Below are 21,414 nucleotides of genomic sequence, written 5' to 3'. Positions count from 1 at the left end.
TGACAAAGAGAACTGTGGTTCTCGAAAGCTTATGCTACAATAAAGTTGGTTAGTCTTAAAGGTGCTACTGGACTCTTTTTGATTTTGCTACTACAGACTAACACAGCTAACTCCTCTGGATCTTTTTCTATGTTCAGGCAAAGATCATCAACTAAAGCCACCAGAGCCGTCTCTGTCCCATAGCCTGGCTGGAATCCACACTGAAAAGGTCCAAAAGTGAACCCTCCTGTCCTGCTTTTAGCCTGAGCTGTGCTATTCCTGTGTAAAGTCTCTTGGGAAGGGCACTGTTGCTCATACCATGGAAGGCTGTGAACCCTCATCTCCAAGCAGGGCCCTCACTTGATCAAACGAACGTTGGAAGGCATGGGGAGTCTTAACCAAAAAGTACTTCAGTGTCCCAGGAAGGTCCACTAGAGACCATTTCTTCCCTTGACATTGGCCCTCTTGTATATATTTACTTCATTTATAACCCACCTTTCTATGCAGTGGGGTTAAAAGCAGCTTACTTCATTCTCTCCATTTTATCCTCACTGCCACCCTGTAAGGTAGGTTAGGCTGAGCGTGCGACTTGCCCAAGTGAGCTCCCATGGCAGGATGGGGATTTGAACCTGGCTCTCCTAAATCCGAGTTTAGCACTCTAACTGCTACACCACACTGCCTCTCCCTCGTGCTGCTCACCCAGTCTGTTCTTATTTCCTTGCAGGCCCGGCCCACTTCACTGTGAGGATGAGATGGAGCATAGCTATCTGCTGGACTCTGGTTATCCTGGCTGCCTTCTTCTTTGAGGGCATCAGCTCCAAGGGAGGACGGGGCGGAGCACGAGGAGCTGCCCGGGGCAGTGCCCGGGGCAGCACACGACGTTCCAGACCTTCAACCCACTACGGGTCGCTGCGGGTGGCGGCTGCAGCAGCAGGGGGGGCGGCGGCAGGAGCATCGGTGGCTGCAGCGGCTAGGATGAGGTTGGCTGGGGAGAGTGGCCCAGACAACACAGGGATCCAGTCTGGCAACAGCACAGGGGAGAGCAGTTACAACTATCGGGCGTGGACGTCCGGGGCCCAGCCCTGGCACTTTGCGTACCTTCCAGCTTGCCTGTTCTGCCTAGCCAGCTTTTTTTCCCTGTAAGGGCGCCAGCAGCTGCCACAGCCCGGGCTGTAGCCTTCCCTGTCCACCTCTTCTTTGTGTTGCTCCTTCCCCTGACATGTGGCTTGGGCGTGAACGTAGAGGGACGTTGACCCTTTCTTCAAGAAGGCTGAAATCTGTGCGAGAGTTGGGATGTCTCCGCTGTTGGCCAAGAGAGGTTCCGTTATGTCTGAATCTCGCTTCCCTTGGTTCAGATGAGCCAGGCGCCAACGCTGGAAGGTCCTGATCCGTCTCTCAGAGGTGCTGCGTGGAAGCACATACACCCAACCTCCGCCACCCATGATGGGAGCGAATTCAGAAAACCAACACCAGGTGAAAGTCACATCACCAGCCACACTGAGCCAGATCCCCACACTGTGCCTGGCAGCTGAGGTGCTCATGTCAAGGCTCCCCCATCTTCTTCCGATCACTGCCAGAATTCACCGAAGTTTATCAGTTTGGTGCTTTATAATGACGGGAATGCAGGAATCCATGTTAACGGCTGCTGTAAGCTGCAAGTTCGTGCCATAGACCTTCGAGCCCGGCACTTCTTGGAGTTCTCTCTCTTGTAGCTGGGAAACTTATCACCATCTAGGTAAGGGAGATATTGGGCTAGCAAAGCAGCCGTAAGTGGAAATTGCTAGATCAGAAGGTTACTACAGTTAAGAAACAGGAGGAGTTAAGAAAGTAGTTGTCCACAGAGAGCGAGGCATAATATACAACTTCAGGGATGTCTATTCTTCCTGCCAAATGCACCAGGGTTGTTACAATAACGTGAGGGAGACGGGAAGTACTGGTGCCGTGTACTTCCCTTACTTTCCACATCGACCCTTTCTATATGCAAGATATGCACGCTGCCTCCAGCTCTAACCCTCTGCATTTATCAGGGAAGGTGTTCTAAAATTTCTGCTTTGCATGAGACCAAGTGGGAGGAACGAGAAGCGTGAGCGGCTTACACTTCCTGTTCATTAGGGTAACAAGCAAAGCCACTTTGTCGGCTGGGCCTTAAAGGGGCGTGTTTACAGAACTTGGGCTTGGGGCAGATGGAAAAGGGGACGGACCGCAACTCCTTGGCAGAACACATGCTTTGCATGGAGGATGACTTGGGTTCACTCCCTGGCATCTCCATCAGGTAAGAGGGTGGGGTGGGGGACTGAGCGAGACACTAGTTTCACTCCACTAGGCAAGACGGATGACTGATATGACTCGCTTAAAAAGGCAACTTTAGGAGACGCCACAGTTCAAATGCTGACACTGCCCTCAGTTGATGACTCTCAGTGAATGACACTTTCATTTAAATTCTGATAAATCACTACATTGCACTCCTGTGCAAACAAATTGAAACAGAAGAGCCGTAGCCTTCTAGCCTGAGCCAAAGGATCTCTGGGTCTGCTGAAGCTGCAGCTTTGCAAAGAGTGACCTGGAATTCATGCCTTGATGGAAGACGCAACTAGCCACGTTAGTTTCTAGTGGACTCCTACATTCTCCAGCAGAGCTCAGACTTGACACGGCTTAGCAGCCACTGCCAACTCCTACACAAAGCCAGTCTCGGGGTTAATCGTTGTAATTGCTTTCCTGTATATTTTCTGTTTCACCTACCTTCTCTTTCCAAATCCACAAGGAAATCAGTTAAGGGTGTACGTGTATAATTAAGCCAGCTGCCCATTCTCAGCGTACTGAGAAAACGTGCAGTTCATAAACCCACTTCCCTTTGGACCAGATATTGCCTGACTGACAGTATCTCCTTTTCAGTACGTTTTGTAATGTGAAAATGTGAAGACTTTCAAATTAGATTTTATTACGGTTGGTAAGAAATTTACTGTTTTTTTTGTGGGTGTTGTGCTGCGAGTAGAGGAGTAAGCCAAGTTCCTCCACGGGGCTCATCCACTTGAATTTCCATGTGAACGGCATGTTTACAAAATTACCTCTTCTGTACTCCAATCACAGGTCTATCTTCCCTGGTGTGTGCAGGGGCCGGGGGGGGGGGCTTGGAAAAATTGGGAGGGAGGAGAGGACAGAGTGTTTTGTGACACTTGTATAATCTTTCTTGTCAGTGTTTGAAAGGTGATGTGGAAATAAAAAAGTATATAATTTGTGTTCATACGGTTCTTAAAATTGTATAGAGGTACAGCCTTCTAGAATCCCTTTTGCCCGCTACATGTCCCAAACTGGTAACAAACCCTCAAAACACACAATTATAAACAGGGCAGGATTCCTTAACGGAGCAGCACAACCTCAGGCTTTTGCCATAAAATCTGCAGGAATCCTTATCCAAACAGCTATTGTGTCTTTTTTTAGCTACCTGAAAAAGCTTTGCAAAAGGCAGTTTCAGTTTTTGCCTTGTCTTTTATTAAGGCCGGTAATGAATCCTTGTTTCTCCGAAGATGGCAGACAATATCCTGTCCCCAGCAATACAGTTATGAGATGGGAGTAACTCAAAAAAGGAAACCTTGGCTTTCAGTTTGCAAGACCTGTTAATTCAGTGTCCCCCTGAAGCAACCTGATGGCACAATACACAACAGTAATACTGTGTTCCAAATACTAGTTGCTCATTCTTCCATATTATCAGGATCCTTTTCTGACTGTGAATAGCATGTACCAGCACTGAAGTCGCTGGCCACGCAGCGTGCCGAAAAGAGTGGGAAACACCCTTTTCTCTTTCAATCTCTGATAGGTCAACAAAGACCCAACATGGGAGCAAAAGAACATGCCAACTACCCAGATCAAACTGACACAGGAAGTCTGTCAACTCACAGAACGATCTTAAGCAGGTTTATTCAGAAGTATCATTTTATTCAGTGGGACTTACTCCCAGGAAAGTCCTAGGAGTGAAGCCCCATCGCAGCCTAGTCTCCCCCTTGCTCTGCCATCTGTGTCCCAGCAAAGAGCCTTTTAGACCCTCTGAACGCTGTACAGACCTGTCTTCACAGCATGGATAAGTAAACCTTAACATTCAAAAGCACTGCAGAGCGGGAGAGATGAGGCACAGTCCTCCTGATGCAGGAAAAGGTGGTGAAGGAGAGAAACTGCTGCCTCTGCAACAAGAATCTTCTTTTCTGCACTTTTAGGTGGGAGGGAGATGTCAAAGGCAGTCTGCAACGTGTCATTTAAGCCATCCCAGCATACAGGGGAGAAGCTGATGCAGTCCAGGACGGAGGCAGCCTATCAGAGTTCTTCAACTGGAAGAGCAGCCCTAGCTAAGCACAGGGTCATCCTTTAGTTCATAGCATGCGTATCGGGCAACTTGTTGACTGATATACAGGAGTGCGCGCTATAACGTGTGCCAGGTGCTGCAACCTGCAGTGGTCTCGTGAGCTCTTTGCTCAAGCTACCTAGGGAGCTCTCTCTTCCCCCAAAGTATGCCTCCTTGGGTTGCTGGGACGTGGTGCAGGAACTGAGGGACAAGAGAAAGGATGCCCAGGACACGGAGTGGGGCGGAAGGCTGCACGCGACTATCCTTGCTGCCAGTTTCCTCCTCGTATATCATGGCTGCAGACAGGTATGGCCATGGTTTCCCAAAGAAGCAGGTAAACTGCAGATAGCTGTATGATCGACAACAAGCCGAGTCCACATGGCCTTCTTCAGGTGGCTGAGGGCGTCCCCCCTGCTCCAAACAAAACCACCCAGTACAATCCAGGAAGAAAACCCGGAGCACCGGCACAAAGCGAGTGCTCAGTCGAGCATCACCTTCCCAAGAAGTCCCTTGCGGAAAGAGTGGATCAAGTCAACCGCTGCTCCATTGTAGTTGGGTGCAGTCACAGTGACGTTTCCTGCCGAGAGGGGGGAGAGAAAGGTCACTCACATCATACGGAACTGACAAAGAGAGCTGTGGTTCTCAAAAGCTTATGCTACAAGAAAGCTGGTTAGCCTTAAAGGTGCTACTGGACTCTCTACTATTTTTCAAGTGTAGACTTAACACGGCTAACTCCTCTGGACCTATGACAATATGGAACTGTGTTCACTACCTTTGTGTGGGTAACAGCATCCCAAAGCAACTGCTGAGCCCTGCCTTGGGAATGAGGGTGAGCAGGTTAGAGCATTATTGAGTTAGGAATTTGGAGCAGTATCCAGGCCCCCAGTTTATTTCTTTCCGTTAAAAAGAAGTGTCAGAGGCAGCTTCCATGCCTCCCAGAATTAGTTTTGGTCAGCCAATGGTCTTTTTAAAAACTTCATTAATATCTTGCCTTTGTCGTCAGTGGGAACCGAAAGTGGCTTACATCATTCTCTATTTTTTCCTCACAACAATCCTGTGAGGTAGGCTAGGCTGGAGTATGTGATTAGCCCAAGGTCACCCAGTAAGCTTCCATGGCAGAGTGGGGAATCAAACCCGGGCTGCCCAAATCCTAGTCTGTCACTCTAGCCACTACACCACACTTGCAAAACGGAGCAGCGTTCTCTTCCAGAAATTGAGTGGAGTCAATATCAGATGGCTGTCTATGCAGAAGAAGGGGACATTCAAGCAGAATGTGTGATTGTGAAGGGAACGTTACAAGGTGGATATGCCGATGTAGATTCCCCCCTCTGCCAGTCCTACGGACCCCATGCCCAATTCTTAAACCAGCTACATCTGATGGGAGGCCTTTAGCCACATAACACAGTGCTGATTTCACTATTTGTTCCATTGTTCCTGTGGCTCTTTCCACTGTACCTTCAAGCTTAGACTTGAAGACAACCACAAGGTGCCCCTTGCGTATCACAGGGCAAAGTGAGATGCCATCTTGGCAACATAGGAGAACTTTGGCCATCACAGCTGACCGTCTCCAGACACATTCAATCTCTGGGATCAGGCACCATCAGTCTGGTGAGTTACGCGCCTTCCACCCCAACTCACAGAATTTCCAGGCAGAAATTAACAGCAGCAGAAGCCCAGGAGGACCGGCACAAAGGCAGGTTGGAGAAGAGCCAGTGCAGAGGGAAAGATGACTCACCTGTGCCCGTCAACACTTTGACTCGGCGGGTCTTGCCCAAGTGTAGTGCTATGCTCTTGAGTACAGTCTCCACGTCATCACAAGGGCTGGCCAGTCGATAGCGTTCTACGTAACTGCACAGTAGGAGGCACAGAATAGCAGAAACAGGTACGTCATGCCCCCTGGGGGCGCCATACCCAGCTCTCTCAATAGCCAGGGGATTGCCTCACCTGAACTGCTGCTGACGGTTCAGTGTGTAAAGCAGGTAATCGGCAATGACCTCCTCACCTACCAGGTGATCCCGGATTGCCCCTATGTGAAAAAGGATCAGAATTCTGGCTGCAGGCAAAGCACCCAAATTCCAAACTACCTCTCAAGAGATTTGGAGGCAAGTTAAGCCCGTCTGTTCCTCCCAAGCAGTCCATCAGCAGCCAAAGCAGAGAACTGCTGAAAGTGTCAGATTCCTTCAGAGAAGGTACCGTTCCCCCAGAACGCTGGACGGGGGCAGCAAATGACCTAGAGGTTAGGGCTGCGAGGCAGAGAAGAAAGCACATTCATTGCCTGTTGCCTCTCCTCCCTTCTCTAGTAGCACCCCTTAAGCTAGGGTCAGGGGTCAATAGGCTGGTATGCAGACCTTTAAAAGGGAACTGGCCACTGGAAGATGGGGTTGCAGAGCCAAGGGCCAAGGACTGCTGGGAGAGGCACATATTTGCATGTTCCTTGACTTGTCTGTCCCCCTGGTAATGGGTCCTATGAGGCTGGCTCCCTCCTTTTGTCCATCCCGACCCCTACCCAGTCAGCAAAGTCACAAAGAAGCCTTGCCCGCCCAGGCTACACAGCGGGCTACACAGCGTATGTTCAGAAACCCCCCTCACCACAAAGTGCAAGTTTCAAGCCGATCTCTACGGACTCGATTTGGGGAGACAGCACTCCAGGGGTATCCAAGAGGAACATGAGAGGTCGGTCACAAACCTGGAATACAAACAGACGTGGCTTGACTTTACAGTCTCCAAACATGGCACAACGAAGTTATAAGGCAAAGGAGCCAGAAGCAGTTCGTGGGTCTAAAAGAGGTAGCTGAACCAGCTCACTTGTGTAGACTGAGAGCTGATGTAGTAGAGTACAGCGGTCTTCAACTGGGTTGCGAGATCTTATTCATTTTATGTACTTTATAACTCGCCTTTCTCCCCAGTGGGGGCCCACTTACATCATTCTCCTCTCCTCCACTTTATCCTTACAACAACCCAACGAGGTAGGTTAGGCTGTGACTGGGCACGGTCACCCAGCGAGCTTCCATGGCAGAATGGGATCCGTGAAGAGTTTGGGGGTTTGGCTTGATGCTAAGCTTGTCATGGACAAACGGGTGTCCAGGGTGGCTAGAACAGCTTCTCCCCATCTTCGACAGGCTCGACAGCTTTCCCCGTATCTATCTCAATCCAACCTTGCCACACTGATCCATGCAACAGACACCTCTCGTTTAAACAACTGCAACTTGCTCTATGTAGTATGTAGGGCTACCCTTGAAGATGCTCCAGAGACTTCAGGTGGTGCAGAATGCAGCTGCTGGGTAGCTTACCGAGTCATCATGGTCAACTCACATAACACTGATTTTGAAGCAGCTGCACTGGTTACCAAATAGTCTCTTTTTTGTAGCATAAGCTTTTGAGAATCAAGTTCTCTTCGTCAGATGCATGGTACAGAAACTGGTCAAATATAGAAGAGGAGGGGGGAGGAGGGGAGGAGAGAGAAGATACAGTTAGGGGGGGAGGGGGAGGATGCAACCAAAACATTCCTTTGCTAGTAAATGTAAACATCTCCTTTTGGTGTGGGGGTCAGTTGGCTTGTGTAAGGCTTCAAAGGAGTTTGGCGTGTTGGTTTGTAGCAGCAAAACAACCAGACCATCCAATTCCAATGTAGTATAAGCCTTCCATAACCACAGCTCTCCCCGCCAGATGCATCTGACAAAGAGAACTGACCACAGCACGGCAAACTCCTTTGAAGCCTCACACAAGCCAACTGATCCACACACCAAAAGGAGATGTTTACATTTACTAGCAAAGGAATGTTTTGGTTGCATCCTCCCCGTCCCCCCCTAACTGCCTCTTCTCTCTCCTCCCCTCCTCCCCCCTCCTCTTCTATATTTGACCAGTTTCTGTACCATGCATCTGACGAAGAGAACTTGATTCTCGAAAGCTTAGGCTACAATAAAATTGGTTAGTCTTAAAGGTGCCACTGGACTCTTTTTTGATTTTGCTGCCACAGACCGACGCGGCTCACTCCTCTGCATCTACAAATAGTCTCTGGATCCAATTCAAGGTGCTTTAGCAGAAACAGGTACGTCATGCCCCTTGGGGGCGCCATACCCAGCTCTCACCTTTAAAGCCCTTCGTGGTCTGAAACCCTCCTACTTTTGGGTCCTCCTTTCCCATTGTGACCCCCCCACCCCCACCCCCCGCCTGCCTCGTTCATCTTTGCAGGCCTGCTGGCGGTTCCTGGCCCTGCGGCGGCATGACCTTCCTTCCACCAGGAAGAGGACCTCTGCAACTGTGGCACCCTCCCTTAGGAACGCTCAGTAGGGCCTGCTGATGTTCGGGAAACTCTGTAAGGCAGAACTATTCCGGCATGCTTTTGCTATCTAATATCCTTCTGCGAGGCAGAGAAAATTCCTGTGCATTTTATCCACCTGCAATTTTTATGTTATTTGCAGGGGTTTTATAGGCTGGGGATGGGACTATAGTGGTTTTTACTTGCTTGTATTAGGCTGTTGTTTTATTGTGATTTTATTGAATACTGCGTACACCGTAGACATGGAGGTAAGACAGCTTGGTATAGCTTGATTTTGTCCGATCTCGGGAGTTCAGCGGGGTCAGTACTTGGAGGGAAGACCACCGAGGAAAACTCTGCAGAGGAAGGCACTGGCAAACCACCTCTGCTTCTCACTTGCCTTGAAGGCCCTTGCTGGGGTGGCCGTAAGTCAGTTGTGACTAGATGGCACTTTACACACACACAGATCATAGATATATACAACATATTGGCAATGCTTCCTTCTCTGCCTTGCAGCCCTTGGCATTAAACATACAAATCTACACATAGGCAGAGATATGGTAGGAAGATGAACTGGTGTATTAGTTCATCTATGAAACAAGTCTAAGAGCACAGTTCCTTGTAAGTGTGTGTTCCTTACAAGTCCAGACAGTCCTTTTTGCCTCTGGTTCTTCATCTGCCATGTGTACTTTCTCTGACAGAATATCCATGTATGCGTTCACAGACCCAGAACAACAGTCCCTTCCAACCACTTCCCAAATTTTCAGGGCTTATCATACTACCTGTATTCTGGTAAGGACCGCTCTGGTAATACCTGGTTGCCCACCAACACTAGAGGCTTTCCCTAAGAGAGAGGGAAGGGGGGAAAAAAGTCAAGTTACACAGAGGATACAAGGCGCTTCTTAACAAGTCCTTGGGCCACTAACTGGGGACTGGGCAAAGGAGAAAAATAAAAAAGCATCAACCAAAAGGGAGACTGCAATGAAGAAATCAGAAGATTGAGACTTGGAAGAGCATCTGTGAGGGAGCTACATAAGATCCTTAAAGATAAAGATGTCTCTCTGGGAACCAAGATCAAGATAATCCAAACTGTGGTATTCCCTAATACTATGTATGGATGTGAAAGCTGGACAGTGAAGAAAGCTGACAGGAAGAAAATTGATTCATTTGAAATGTGGTGCTGGAGGAGAGTTTTGTAGATACTATGGATGGCCAAAATAATGGCTGCTTATTTGTCATAAGTGGGTTCTAGATCAAATCAAGCCTGAATTCTTCTTAGAAGCTAAATGGACAAGACTAAGAGCCAAGGCACAAGTGACGCCTGACACAGGTTGGACACTTGTCAGCTTCCCTCAAGTTTTGATGGGAAATGTAGGCGTCCTGGTTTTACAGCTTGGCTCTCCATTACAGCTGCAAGACCAGGATGCCTACATTTCCCATTAAAACTTGAGGGAAGCTGACAAGTGTCCAACCTGTGTCAGGCGTCACTTGTGCCTTGGCTCTAAGACTCTCGTACTTTGGTCACATCATAAGAAGACATGATTCTCTGGAAAAGTCAATAATGCTAGGAAAAGTGGAAGGCAGCAGTCAAAGAGGAACACCTAAAATGAGATGGCTGGATGCAATAAAAGAAGCCACGTCCTCCAGTTTGCAGGATCTGAGCAAGTCTGTTAATGACAGGACGTTCTGGAGGTCTTTCATTCATAGGGTCGCCATAGGTCGGAGGCAACTTGACGGCACATAACACACACATACCCTTTTGGAGATGTAGCCTTCTCAATGAGTTGATGACTGAGGATTTCCCCACGTTTGGCACACCGATGACCATGATGCAACTTTCAATATTCTGGAACCAACCAAAAAAGTCAGAACCGGTCTGCCACCTTTCAAAGTCACCTGGCAATAGCAAGAGAGACCAGAAGCAGGCTGTAGTGCCTCCTTTGGTTCCTAGATAGCACAGTTGACCTTACAGGCAGATCCAACTCTGGGATTCAAGTTCTACTCAAGAACTTCAACATCACTAACCTGGGGATCACATTCGTACATAATCCAATCATATTTCTGCAATGATACAGACACAGAAAGATCCCTCCAGCATTTCCCACAGATTAAGAAAGAGAACCTTCTCAATCATTAGCCACTTGGCTCCTTTACTACAGAGTACAACTACAGCAATGTTGCCACTCCCAGAATGACAGCAACCCGAGAGAACTCACCTCAGCCCTCTGATAGCGCTGGCTATTGCTGACCAGTTCCGTGATAAGGGGCACAATCTGCAAAGAAAGACAAGAGTAATGCTTTATGGCCGCAGTGAGGGACAGCAACAGTAATAACAACATTTGATTTATATTCCACCCTTTGGGACAACTTACTGCCCACTCAGAGCGGTTTACAAAGTGTATTATTATTATCCTCACAACAATCACCCTGTGAGGTGGGTGGGGCTGAGAGAGCTCTGACAGAGCTGTGACTGATCTAAGGTCACCCAGCTGGCTTCAAGCAGAGGAGTGGGGAATCAAACCTGGCTATCCGGATTAGAGTCCTGCTGCTCTTAACCACTACACCAAACTGGGAGTATTAAATGTGAATAACAACAAACAACAACATTCAATTTATATTCTGCCCTTCAGGACAAAATGCCCACTCAGAGCAGTTTACAAACTGTGTTATTATTATCCTCATGAAAATCACCCTGTGAAGTGGGTGGGGCCGAGAGAGCTCCAAGAGAGCTGTGACTGACCCAAGGTCACCCAGATGGCTTCAAGTGGAGGAGTGGGGAATCAAACCTGGTTGTCCAGATTACAGTCCTGCTGCTCTTAACCACTACACCAAACAGGATATTGCCCATTTCTCTCCCCAAGGGATGACTGTACAAGTTTAAGGAACTCGGAAGTAAGGACTATGAACCAGGTCCCTTTCCTGGATTCACAAAGCAGCACAAGCAGGAAGCTGGTTTCTAGGACACGGTGCCTCCACCCACCCTACCTTATGAGAACACTCTAACAGAATAGTACCTTGTCAATATTTTCATCTTGGAGGCAATCTGTGAAAAGGACGTGGCTGAGACCTTGCTGTCTCAAACATTCCAGAATCCGCTGAAAGCAAGGAGATTATTTTATTAATCGGAAGGAAGAAAACCGGCGCCAACTTATATTTAGGATTTTTTTGCATGGCTGTCAGCTTGACATGGGATCATTATAGTGCTGGGGATCTACTGATAGAAACCAGCAATTACGTAACAAAACGTAAGAGCCGGTTTTGAGCTGCCTATATTTCAAATACACAGCGATAGGATCACAGAGAAGGAAGGTAAGATCACCCTGCCGGATTCAGAGTAAACATTCCTCTAGGCCAGGGGTGGGCAAATTGCGGCCTGCGGGCCACATGCGACCTGCTACAGAGTTTTTTGTGGCCCGCCAAGACAGTCAGAAAAATCCACCTTGAACCGAGATTTCCTTCCCATGCGCGATATGAAATTAGCACAATAAATAAATTGAATAAAACTACCACTATTTTATTTAATTTATATTTATTGATTTTTATGATACAATTTATACCTCTTCTGAAATGCAAAGTTAACTAATGAATGCAATCATTTTAAAAGGTGCGGCCCTCCGCTAACCTCCGCTCCCAAAAATTGGCCCCCAAGCCAAAACAATTGCCCACCTCTGCTCTAGGCCGACAACCAAATTACAATCAATCAGCAATTATGAAAACAAACCTGTGCTTACCTGGCAAGCCTATGGCTTAAGTGAATAAATCCCACGGGACAAATTTTACACACTGCATATACACTGATTCTTCTTACAAGGGTATTACAGATACTTCCTGTGTAACAGGAAGTTCTAATGCCCTGTATATGAAATGGCTATTTGACTGGTACAAACCTCCACCTCATCCAATCCACAGAGAAAACCGAAAAGTAATCTCTGGTAGGAATTAATCAGCGGTTCTGTCTCCCATTTCTTGCATCATTGGGAAAAGGGTTATTCATGGTAAGATACAGTAGAAATAGTTTCCCTGTAAGATTTAGGATTTCCCCCCCTAGTAACTGAACAAAGCACCAAATTTTAAGTATTTAGATCATAGAGAATGTTTACACTCTGATGCCCCTGTAAGGCCCGAATATTTTATATCTATAAATTTAGTACCTACAAGGCTCTTTACATGGTAAAATAAGCATTTTAAACAGTCCTTATCATCCAAATGTATTATTTATCAATATATTACCACTGGCCAGAGAGCTTTCTCTCTTTATCCTGCATTTGCTAGGACAAAGTAGGTAGGTAGCTTACAAGTTTTTTGGCGCAGTGGTATCTAGGTCATACTGCACCTCATTTTAGATCATCTAAATTTTTTGTATTTGGTACTTTTTTGTCACATTCGTTGGTTCTGAATTATGGTCAATTCCTAAATTGGTAAAATCTGTGATATATACTAATTTCTCTACATGCATAAGATCCGGCTGGAACCACCAAACAGTCATCTCACAAAGTACTTCCAGCAAGGCGGAACTGTTTTCTTCCTTTTAATCACACAAGATTTTCAAGTCCTTTAAAAAGATTTTGGCCAACTGATCCTCCACCCTCAAATTTGTGTTCCCACCTCTAGAAACCTCCCAATAAAGTAGCTTTGTATATTAAAATAAAGGCTGTGAAATAAGTGGGACGGTCAATCAATATATGTCAGGCAGTCAAAAGTATACCATTGGAAGGAGCAGGGCTTTTTTTTCAGCTGGAACGTGGTGGAATGGAGTTCCGGAACCTCTCGAAAATGGTCACATGGCTGGTGGCCCCACCCCCTGATCTCCAGACAGAGGGGAGTTTAGATTGCCGGAGGGCAGTCTAAACGCCGCTGTCTGGAGATCAGGGGGCGGGGCCACCAGCCATGTGACCATTTTCTCTGAGGGCAACCCACTGAGTTCCACCACCTCTTTTCCCAGAAAAAAAGCACTGGGAAGGAGTCCCACATTAGCAGCTACTGAGATTTCTGGAGTCCTTAGTTAAGCTGGGACATCTTTTTGCCTGTAATTCTTAAGGGATGCAATTGGCATGGACATTTTTAAATACACAGTCAGACACACAATGTGCAGTTCCAGAGAAACGTTTGTGCAGTTCAAAAATGTATACCACAAAAGCTGTTTTCTGATGTAAAAAGCCACTGATTCCAACATTAAAAGTAAAGTGAGGAGTCCTCTCCCCTTTACAAGTCCAGACTTGGAACAAGCATACTCATTTCTCCTCCCTGGGCTAAAGACATTCTCTGCAGACATCAACGCTACTCTCCGGAGTTCACCATAGCAGGGAGCAAAACTCTGCATATTAAGGCGCTACGACTATCTTCTCCTGCTTGTGACGCAAGGATTAAGTGACAGGAGGTTTATTTTAAGAGCTGACAGCGTAGTTGGTCCAGCAGGAACTGATGCTGTCTCGGTGGACTAAGAAGGGTGTGAGCTGAGGCCTGCTGTGCTGTGATTGTGCATCTGAGGTTTTCTTCCTAATCTTAATCTCCATTTTCTTATATTTAGAGCAAGATTTTGCCGGAGTTCACGAGTTCGTGTGTGAAGCTTGAATGTAACACTCTTCTGCACCTGTGCTACCGAATTCGCAATTCTGAGGATTTTCTCCCTTTCTGTGTAGACTTCTCAGTGTCCTGGAATATGACACTAAGCAACAACTACGTACATACATGGAAAATGCACAGGCATGTTGTGGTAGTGGATTAGGCCTTGCACGTGGAATGGAAAATTTGGTTGCCAATCTGGTTAGCTAGTTCAACCCAACAAAAAATAACATCATTGTGGGAATAAACTGCTTCCAACTGAGAGAATATACCTGGAAGCAACAGCTAGATGAAGCTGAATGAATCCAGGGACAGCGTCCACTCAAGCACATTATTACACATCACCGGTTTGACCAGTTTAGGATTTATTGTAATTCAAAGCCAGTCACAAAAAAATCTGCAAGACATGCAAACGATTTGGTGGGGACCTTTCTAGCTACCGCTTAATGCTTGCGGTGAATGTTGCTCCCACACAGTCCTGAGAACCATCTGTAAACACTGCTGGCTAATTGCTGGGCTGAAAACTTGCTGGTCGGAACAAAGAGCAAGGACTGCTTCTGGAAAGCAAGCTGCAATGTGACAAGCTACCTGATGGGAGACACAGTGGTGCTTCCCACCTGTTGGTTAGTCCTGGTGTCAAAGTCACAGAGCCAATACAGGCAGATCCTCCTTTGGGTCTTACCGATTTGTGGGTCAGGTCTGCAAGGTCCATCTTGTTCAGCACCAGCAAGTGGGGACGGATACCCAGTGCTTGCTGCAGTAGAGGGTTCCGGCCAGAGAGTGGGATGTGCATATGTGCTAAGGAACCAAAGAAGAGCAGGGAATGGCAGCACCCTCTTGGAAAGTTTCAGCACGGTTGGAGAAGTCTGAAGCCTGCAGCCATGTTGGTGACATTTTAAGCTAGGAAATGCTTGACAGGCAAACTTCAAAGGGAAAGCTGAAATCCTGTTAAGTCCCCAAACTTACAGCTTTGCAGAGAACCCATTCTTTGTCATTATACAGATAGAAACAGTGAAATATGCTGGTGTCCTTTACACTCCTCTCCAGTCATGGTTACCCCACACTACTGCTAATGCACTGAAATGTTTCCCCCCCCCCCTCTGCCTGCTGAATGCTGCAACATTTTATTCTGCAATGCCCTTCCCTGGCTTCTGAAACAGGATATAGCAATAAAATGGCCATAGCAGGATTTATACCACGGACATCTTCATACCTCCTGAATATTCAATGGAATCCTTAATCCCACAACAAATCTGGATGTCTTTACACAGTAACTACACTTCATCAAATGCATTTACTGAAGCAATATGCTGGCATTCTGTGTCCAAATGAATTCATTTACACACCAGGTCTGTTGAACTTTTGAAACATCTCTTTCATGGGCCTTTCCAGTAGAATTTTCCCTACTGTGGGGGCAAATATTGGTTCTGGATGGTTCTGAAGTCAGAATTGTATTTCAATGAGTAGTGCAATGTTTAGTATGAAAGCCACCTTGATTCCCTTGTTAAAGATTTTAAAACTTTTTAAAAATGGTACTGATAAAACATGGATTAACTTCTAAGGGCCTGTGGCATGAACTGAAAACCTGAAAGAGCTCAATGACCCACATGCAGAAATGAGAATGTTTTAGAAGCTGCAAAGCAGGGTCAGGCACCAGTAAACAGCATAGCAGATATAACCTACACCCACTCAGCCCTTCTTGAAGAGTCATGTTCACAGCTAGCTGTAAGGCCAAGCCACTCAAGGGACAATGAGGAGGGGACTGAATATCCAGGGAGGTGGTTATAATCTCATCCTGGGCCCTTGCCGCTCCAACCAGCCAGGATCAGCCAAGCTCTTATGGTGTTTCCTTGGGTGCTGAGATAGGACAGGCTGGAGATGGGTGGGAATTTGTACTTTGTTAGGCCAAAAAAATCTTGACTGGCATCCTTTCACACCCTCAAAAGGATATGCGGGCATCGTGCACCTCCAGCAAGCAGTCCACTACGCGCAGGCGGTTCTTCATGTCCTTCAGCCCTATAAAATAAGGTTAGGCCAAGTCAGCGGGCAGCGATGCTCTGCAGGTTCACCATGGGAGAGCTTGGAATGGCTGCGGGGTGGGGTGTCTCTGCTACGGTTGCCAACTTCCAGGTGATGGCTGGAGATCTCTGGGAATCACAACTGATCTCCAGGCAACAGCGATCAGTTCCTCAGGAGAAAATGGCTGTTTAGGAAGGTGGACTGTGATAATACACCTTGCTGGGGTTCCTCGCCTTCCCAAACTCCGTCCTCCTTAGGATACTCCTCCCAAATCTCCAGGAATTTCCAAACCCGGAGCTGGCAACCCTAGTCTCTCCCGGCCTCCGCATCTGCCCTCTTCTCCCACTAGCAAGGCCAAGTATGCCTCACCATAGGGATGCCACAGCCTAGAGCGACGCCAGCTACCATTTTTTTAAACCGGAAGTTTAGATTTTATGCCTTTCCGGAGTGTCTACGGGCGAACTAACTTCCCCACCCTTCCCCCCACTCCCAGCCTGCCTTTTGCCATGTGCCCGGGGAACCAGCGGGCCACTTCTCGGCCGCCACAGTCGAACCGCTCCCGCCAACCCACAGCCGGGGCCCGCAGGACAGAGAAGAGCCGCATCTTCTCCTGCGCCAGAGAGTCCCAACCGGAAGCGATAGCTCTTTCCGGCGGATGACGGGGAGGGGAAACAAGACGGGCTTGTTTCCCTTGGCAACGGTCCCTGTGAGGAAAGCAAACGGAGGGTTTCTTTCAGCCAATCGGGGAGAGCCGCTTTGTGACCTCACTGGCCCTGAGCCTGCCCTTCGTGGGCGTCTCTCGGTCCGCGCCTCACAGCCTCTTTAGCGGCAGAGCGCATGTGCGGAAGTTGAAGGGCGGGGCCTGTCAATGAGACGGTGAGGGGGCAGGGTCAAGCGGCCATTGAGTTGCCTTGAATTGAGTCGAAGCCTTAAAGCAAAACCCTTCGTCATTTCCTTGATGGGAGTCGGTGCTTCTTGGGCCCCCCGGTAGCCTTTACTCCAGCTTGCCAACCTCCAGGTGGGGCCTGGAGATCTCCCGGAATTCCAATTGATCTTCAAGCAACAGGGCTTAGTTCCCCTGGAGGAAATGGTGGCTTCGGAGGGGGGACTCCTCTGAGGTCTGTTCCCAGACGTCGCCCTCTACCGGCCTTCCCCCAGAATTCCCCAAGGCGGAGTTCGCGACCCTTCGTGCAGAAATCCGGCCTGGGGGGGAAGAGGCCTCGAGGGTGACTGTGAGTAACCGGCCACTAGCCCTCTCTACCCGCAGGAGTTTTGTTCTCTGAATCAAGTCTGATTTCTAATAATAATAATAATAATAATAATAATAATAATAATAATAATAAATAGAAATAAAGTGTGCAATTATACCATCCCAAAACCACCATCCCCCAGTCCGTGGAAAAATTGTCTTCCACAAAATTGGTGCCTGGTGCTAAAAAGGTTGGGGACCACTATGGTAGAGTATGAGCTTTCATGAGCCACAGCTCACTGCTCACGAAAGCTCACACCCTACCACAAATTTTGTTAGTCTTATAGGTGCTACTGGACTCTTGCTCTTTTCTAATAATAATATTTAATATATAAATCAAATATTATTATTATGATGCCCTTCAGGATAACTTAATGCCCATTCGGTGTGGTTTACAAAGTGTGTTAATTATTATCCTTACATCACTCACCTTGCAAGGTGGGTGGGGCTGAGAGAGTTCTGAGAGAGCTGTGACTCGTCCAAGGTCACCCCACTGGCTTCAGGTGGAGGAGTGGGGAATCAAACCCGGTTCTCCAGATTAGAGTCCTGCTGCTCTTAACCACTACACCAAACTGGTGTAAATATGAATTTCTAAAATATTTGAAATTCTTTTAGAAGTTAAAAAGCAACTTAGCTGTCTATGGTGGTTATCCTAGTATTCCAGGTGGAGAAAGGGGATGAAAAATAGCATGGAAATAATGGATCGGAAGAATGGTGAGGGTTGAGCAAACGGCTAGTGAATACACTTCAGTGTGATCCAATTAAATTTTTCCATATTTTAGATGTGTGTGTGTGTTAGGGGATTTTATAATTATATACACTGTCAATTGATGATTCCTTAAGCTTTAAAATGGGTATTTAGTGCTTGGGTCCTGGCTCTCCTATCCCTGTGCCCTTTCAACCTACTTTCATTTCATTCTCCTTTCATAGAAATTGTAATGTAAGTAAAGAGGGGGTGGCAGAAAGATGTTTTGAAGTTATAACGGGTCACGGCTCCAGAAAACCTTGGGTGTTAGGCCTTAATTTCCTAGCCTATTTTTAAAAAATCACTGGGAGCTCTGGATTTATAGTCAGGCTGATCCCTCAAATAACTTATGTTGGTCTTCAACTGATGGACCAAGAGTGGGGAGGGGGCCTGAAAAGCAAAACAAACCCATTGAAATGAGACTTGCATTGCAGGTTAAAGATGTTAATACAGCATAGTTATTTTCTTCTACAACTGGTGTTGTTATGTTGAGCTTGGGTACCTATTCTGGATCCTATTGAAAGATGCCTCATAATACGGTCTCAAACTGTGTGTGTAAAATGCCAGGAAGTCACAGCTAGCACATGGCAACCCTGTAGATGAACAGAGGTGGTTTGCCATTGTCTGCCTAGTGACCCCGGACTTCTTTGGTGATCTCCCATCCACTAACCAAAGTGGTCGGCTTCTGAGATCTGACAAAGATAAGGCTAGCTTGGGCTAGGATTATCTCAAGCTACAGGAAGGATAAATCTACTTAACCTTCTGTCTCCACATCTTATTACAGACATCCAACCTTGGGCATTGTATGTTTGGGGACACATGTTGTGCGTTAACCCTTCATGCACTGTAACGTGGGGATTGCATTTGCAAGTCAAACTGGAAGCCAGGTATTGTGTGAGTTGTCTCTCTCTGGCAGAAAAGGAGATACAGCTTGAAGAATCCAAATCTAGGAGCAGGGGAGGGGGCAGTGTTGCTTTAAGAACACATTTTGCATATACATGGTTCCACCTCCAGCTAAAAGGATCTTACAGCAGGACTGGGAAAGATCTCTCTGGGTGTGCCTCAGGTCCAGGAAAGGAGCTATTGCTGAGAGAGGACAATACTAAGCTAGATGGAGCAGTGGTACACAGTGGCTATGACAAGCTAACCCTTCTCCTGAAATCGGGGATAAAAAATTGAACTAGTTTTCCATTCCAATTTTCCAGTACAAAGGGTACATAGAGGAGTTCCAGCAGAGAGGGGCTACTGCCTTGAACACTGTTTCTGAACCTGTAGAATCATGGCCAGTGGCCACTTTGGATTTATAGTCAGGCTGTATGCAACTCTAATCTATTTTTTCCTCTATTCTACCCATGCTCTAGAAATGAGCAACACCAGCGCACCGTCAGAGAACTGCAAAGAGCAGGAGAAAGAAGAGGAGGAAGTAGCTATTGGGCCAGTGCAGGGCCTACAGGTGCCTGATGAAGGATGCATTCCTCCCACTGTAACGCCGTCGGCATCGGAAGGGAAGTCGGAGCCGCCGCCCCCTACTCACTGTCAAGCCTGGCTCTTGGACATGCTGGATGATGTACGCTATCTCATCTCCTGCACCAATTGGTATTAGACTGATTCCTCTGGACCCCCAGCTGCCTTCACTGAGATTCTCACACCACCGATCAAATCCCTGCCCGGTCTCATCTGCTGAGAAGGACTGCAGTGCCTGCAGTGAAGAACAAGGGGGGCTTTCCTAGCCAGCCCCATCTCTGTCTCTCAATAAAAGCCTGGGAAGGAAATAGCCCCTACAGCTTGGTCTGATGGCTTCTGCTCTCAAGGCATTTTCTTTGGCACTTGCACCTTATTGCTGCTTTACACAATTCACACCAGCATGGCATTTCCCACCATATGCGGTGTAACCTCCTACAAAGCTTTGAGTAACGACACCATTTATCTGGTCCTCCTGGTTGTATGGAATATGCTTCTAAACTAGGCAGGAAAGAACAAAACAAGTGAGATGGTGGCCATAGGTAGAGTGCTTACTAGAGATGGGTACAAACCGAAGAACAAACCAAAGTTTGTCACAAACCAAGCCATTTTTCTGACAAACCACAACAAACTGTTATGATTTTAGAGTGGTACATTTTTCGATTCGTCACTGCATACAGCTTGGCGCCAATCAATCAGTTTCCTAGGCAACAGTGGGAGGGGCTTTCTGCAGACCTGCTGCCCCAGAAGTGACGTTTTCATGAACCAAATGAACCGGTTTGTGAACCAGGCAATTTTATGCCGATTCATGGTTCGTGAAACGCGACGAACCACAAACCGCAACAAACCGCCATTTTTCCAGTTCGTGCCCATCTCTAGTGCCTACCCATATTCGTGTCCAGTTTGTGCCCATCTCTAGTGCTTACCCGTATTCATGTTCCATGCCATTCCTGTCTGAGAAAAACAGGATCTGAGTCCAGTGGCATCTTAGAGACCAACAAGATTTTCAGGGTATAAGCTCTTGAGAGTCAAAGCTCCCTTCAGAGACAGCCGGACAGTACCTATCAAGGTCAGGACTGTCTTTGTCTACTCTGACTGACAGAGGCTCCTCAGTGTCTCAGGCACAGATCTTACACATTACTTATGACCTGACACCGTTAAACGAGAGATGCCAGAGATTGAACCTACCACTTCCTGCGTGCCATTAAGCCTGACCCTGTTCCTGTTTGAATACGTGAATCTGCTTTATACCACACATGAAGCTGCTCTATAGCTTCATGTGTGGTAGACCTTTGGACCATCAAGGTCGGTATTCTCAATCTCTACTCAAGCAGGCAGTGGCTTTGTCTGTGCTGAAACTTGTCACTTGCACTGCAGTAATCTAGGGCCAAATAAATTTTCCATCAGCAGAACAAAACTGTTTTGCCTCTCCTTTTACCCTGCAGCCCATTGATCTCTGTGAAATGCTACTCTTGGGGAACGGTGACCAAGACGAAGGATGGTGGTGGTGGTAGATGTCTGCAGTGGGAAGGGGGAATTAGTGGAAATGTCTGATCTATTGCGGAGTGCGAAGAATGAATTAACGCTCCCTGACATAATGCGGTTTCTCTAGTTTTGTGCATGGACGTTGGGAGGCAGAACTTGGCAATACAATCCAGGTGCAGTTATTCCAGTCTAAACTTACTGAGTTCAACTGGGGCGACTGCATACGGTTGCACTCCTGCATCCAGATGCAGCTAATTTACAGAGGTTTAATATTTCAAAGTTCTTCAAAGTGTGAAGTTACTGCATCGTAATGAAGTATATTA

At 47.2% G+C, this 21,414-nt stretch overlaps 1 protein-coding gene and 1 long non-coding RNA gene across 3 annotated transcripts; one reads left to right on the top strand and one right to left on the bottom strand.

Annotated features, from left to right (window-relative positions):
* Window positions 1-3,876: 3,876 nt before the first annotated feature.
* MTG1 (mitochondrial ribosome associated GTPase 1) lies at window positions 3,877-16,971 on the bottom strand. 2 transcript variants are annotated; one of them, XM_054983358.1, is made up of 11 exons: window positions 16,650-16,971; window positions 16,085-16,148; window positions 14,815-14,920; window positions 11,585-11,665; window positions 10,787-10,843; window positions 10,326-10,416; window positions 9,353-9,414; window positions 6,902-6,998; window positions 6,257-6,338; window positions 6,048-6,160; window positions 3,877-4,889 (listed from the first exon to the last, which is right to left on the bottom strand). In XM_054983358.1, the coding sequence occupies exons 1-11, from the start codon at window positions 16,753-16,755 to the stop codon at window positions 4,792-4,794; spliced, it is 957 nt and encodes a 318-aa protein (XP_054839333.1). In that variant the 5' UTR covers window positions 16,756-16,971; the 3' UTR covers window positions 3,877-4,791. The 2 variants fall into 2 exon arrangements, with proteins under 2 accessions (XP_054839333.1, XP_054839334.1); XM_054983359.1 differs by lacking the exon at window positions 16,650-16,971 and adding an exon at window positions 16,367-16,620.
* Window positions 16,972-17,033: 62 nt separating this feature from the next.
* Window positions 17,034-21,023, top strand: LOC129332321 (uncharacterized). The gene is made up of 2 exons (XR_008597321.1): window positions 17,034-17,383; window positions 19,507-21,023. It is a non-coding gene; the product is annotated as an uncharacterized LOC129332321 (long non-coding RNA).
* Window positions 21,024-21,414: the final 391 nt, after the last annotated feature.

Source organism: Eublepharis macularius, chromosome 6 (genome assembly GCF_028583425.1).
Source record: "Eublepharis macularius isolate TG4126 chromosome 6, MPM_Emac_v1.0, whole genome shotgun sequence".
In the NCBI taxonomy this organism is placed as follows: domain Eukaryota; kingdom Metazoa; phylum Chordata; class Lepidosauria; order Squamata; family Eublepharidae; genus Eublepharis; species Eublepharis macularius.
The sequence above is the reverse complement of the archived record's forward strand: the minus strand, read 5'-3'. Positions and strand labels throughout refer to the sequence as shown.

Coding starts and splice junctions, on each gene's coding strand:
- MTG1 (XM_054983358.1), bottom strand. CDS start 16,755: ATGCGGCTCTTCTCTGTCCTGCGGGCCCCGGCTGTGGGTTGGCGGGAG. Junction 6,999..9,352: donor CGGTCCTTACCAGAATACAG/GTAGTATGATAA, acceptor TTTGTATTCCAG/GTTTGTGACCGACCTCTCAT. Junction 6,339..6,901: donor CTTGAAACTTGCACTTTGTG/GTGAGGGGGGTT, acceptor TTTTTCACATAG/GGGCAATCCGGGATCACCTG.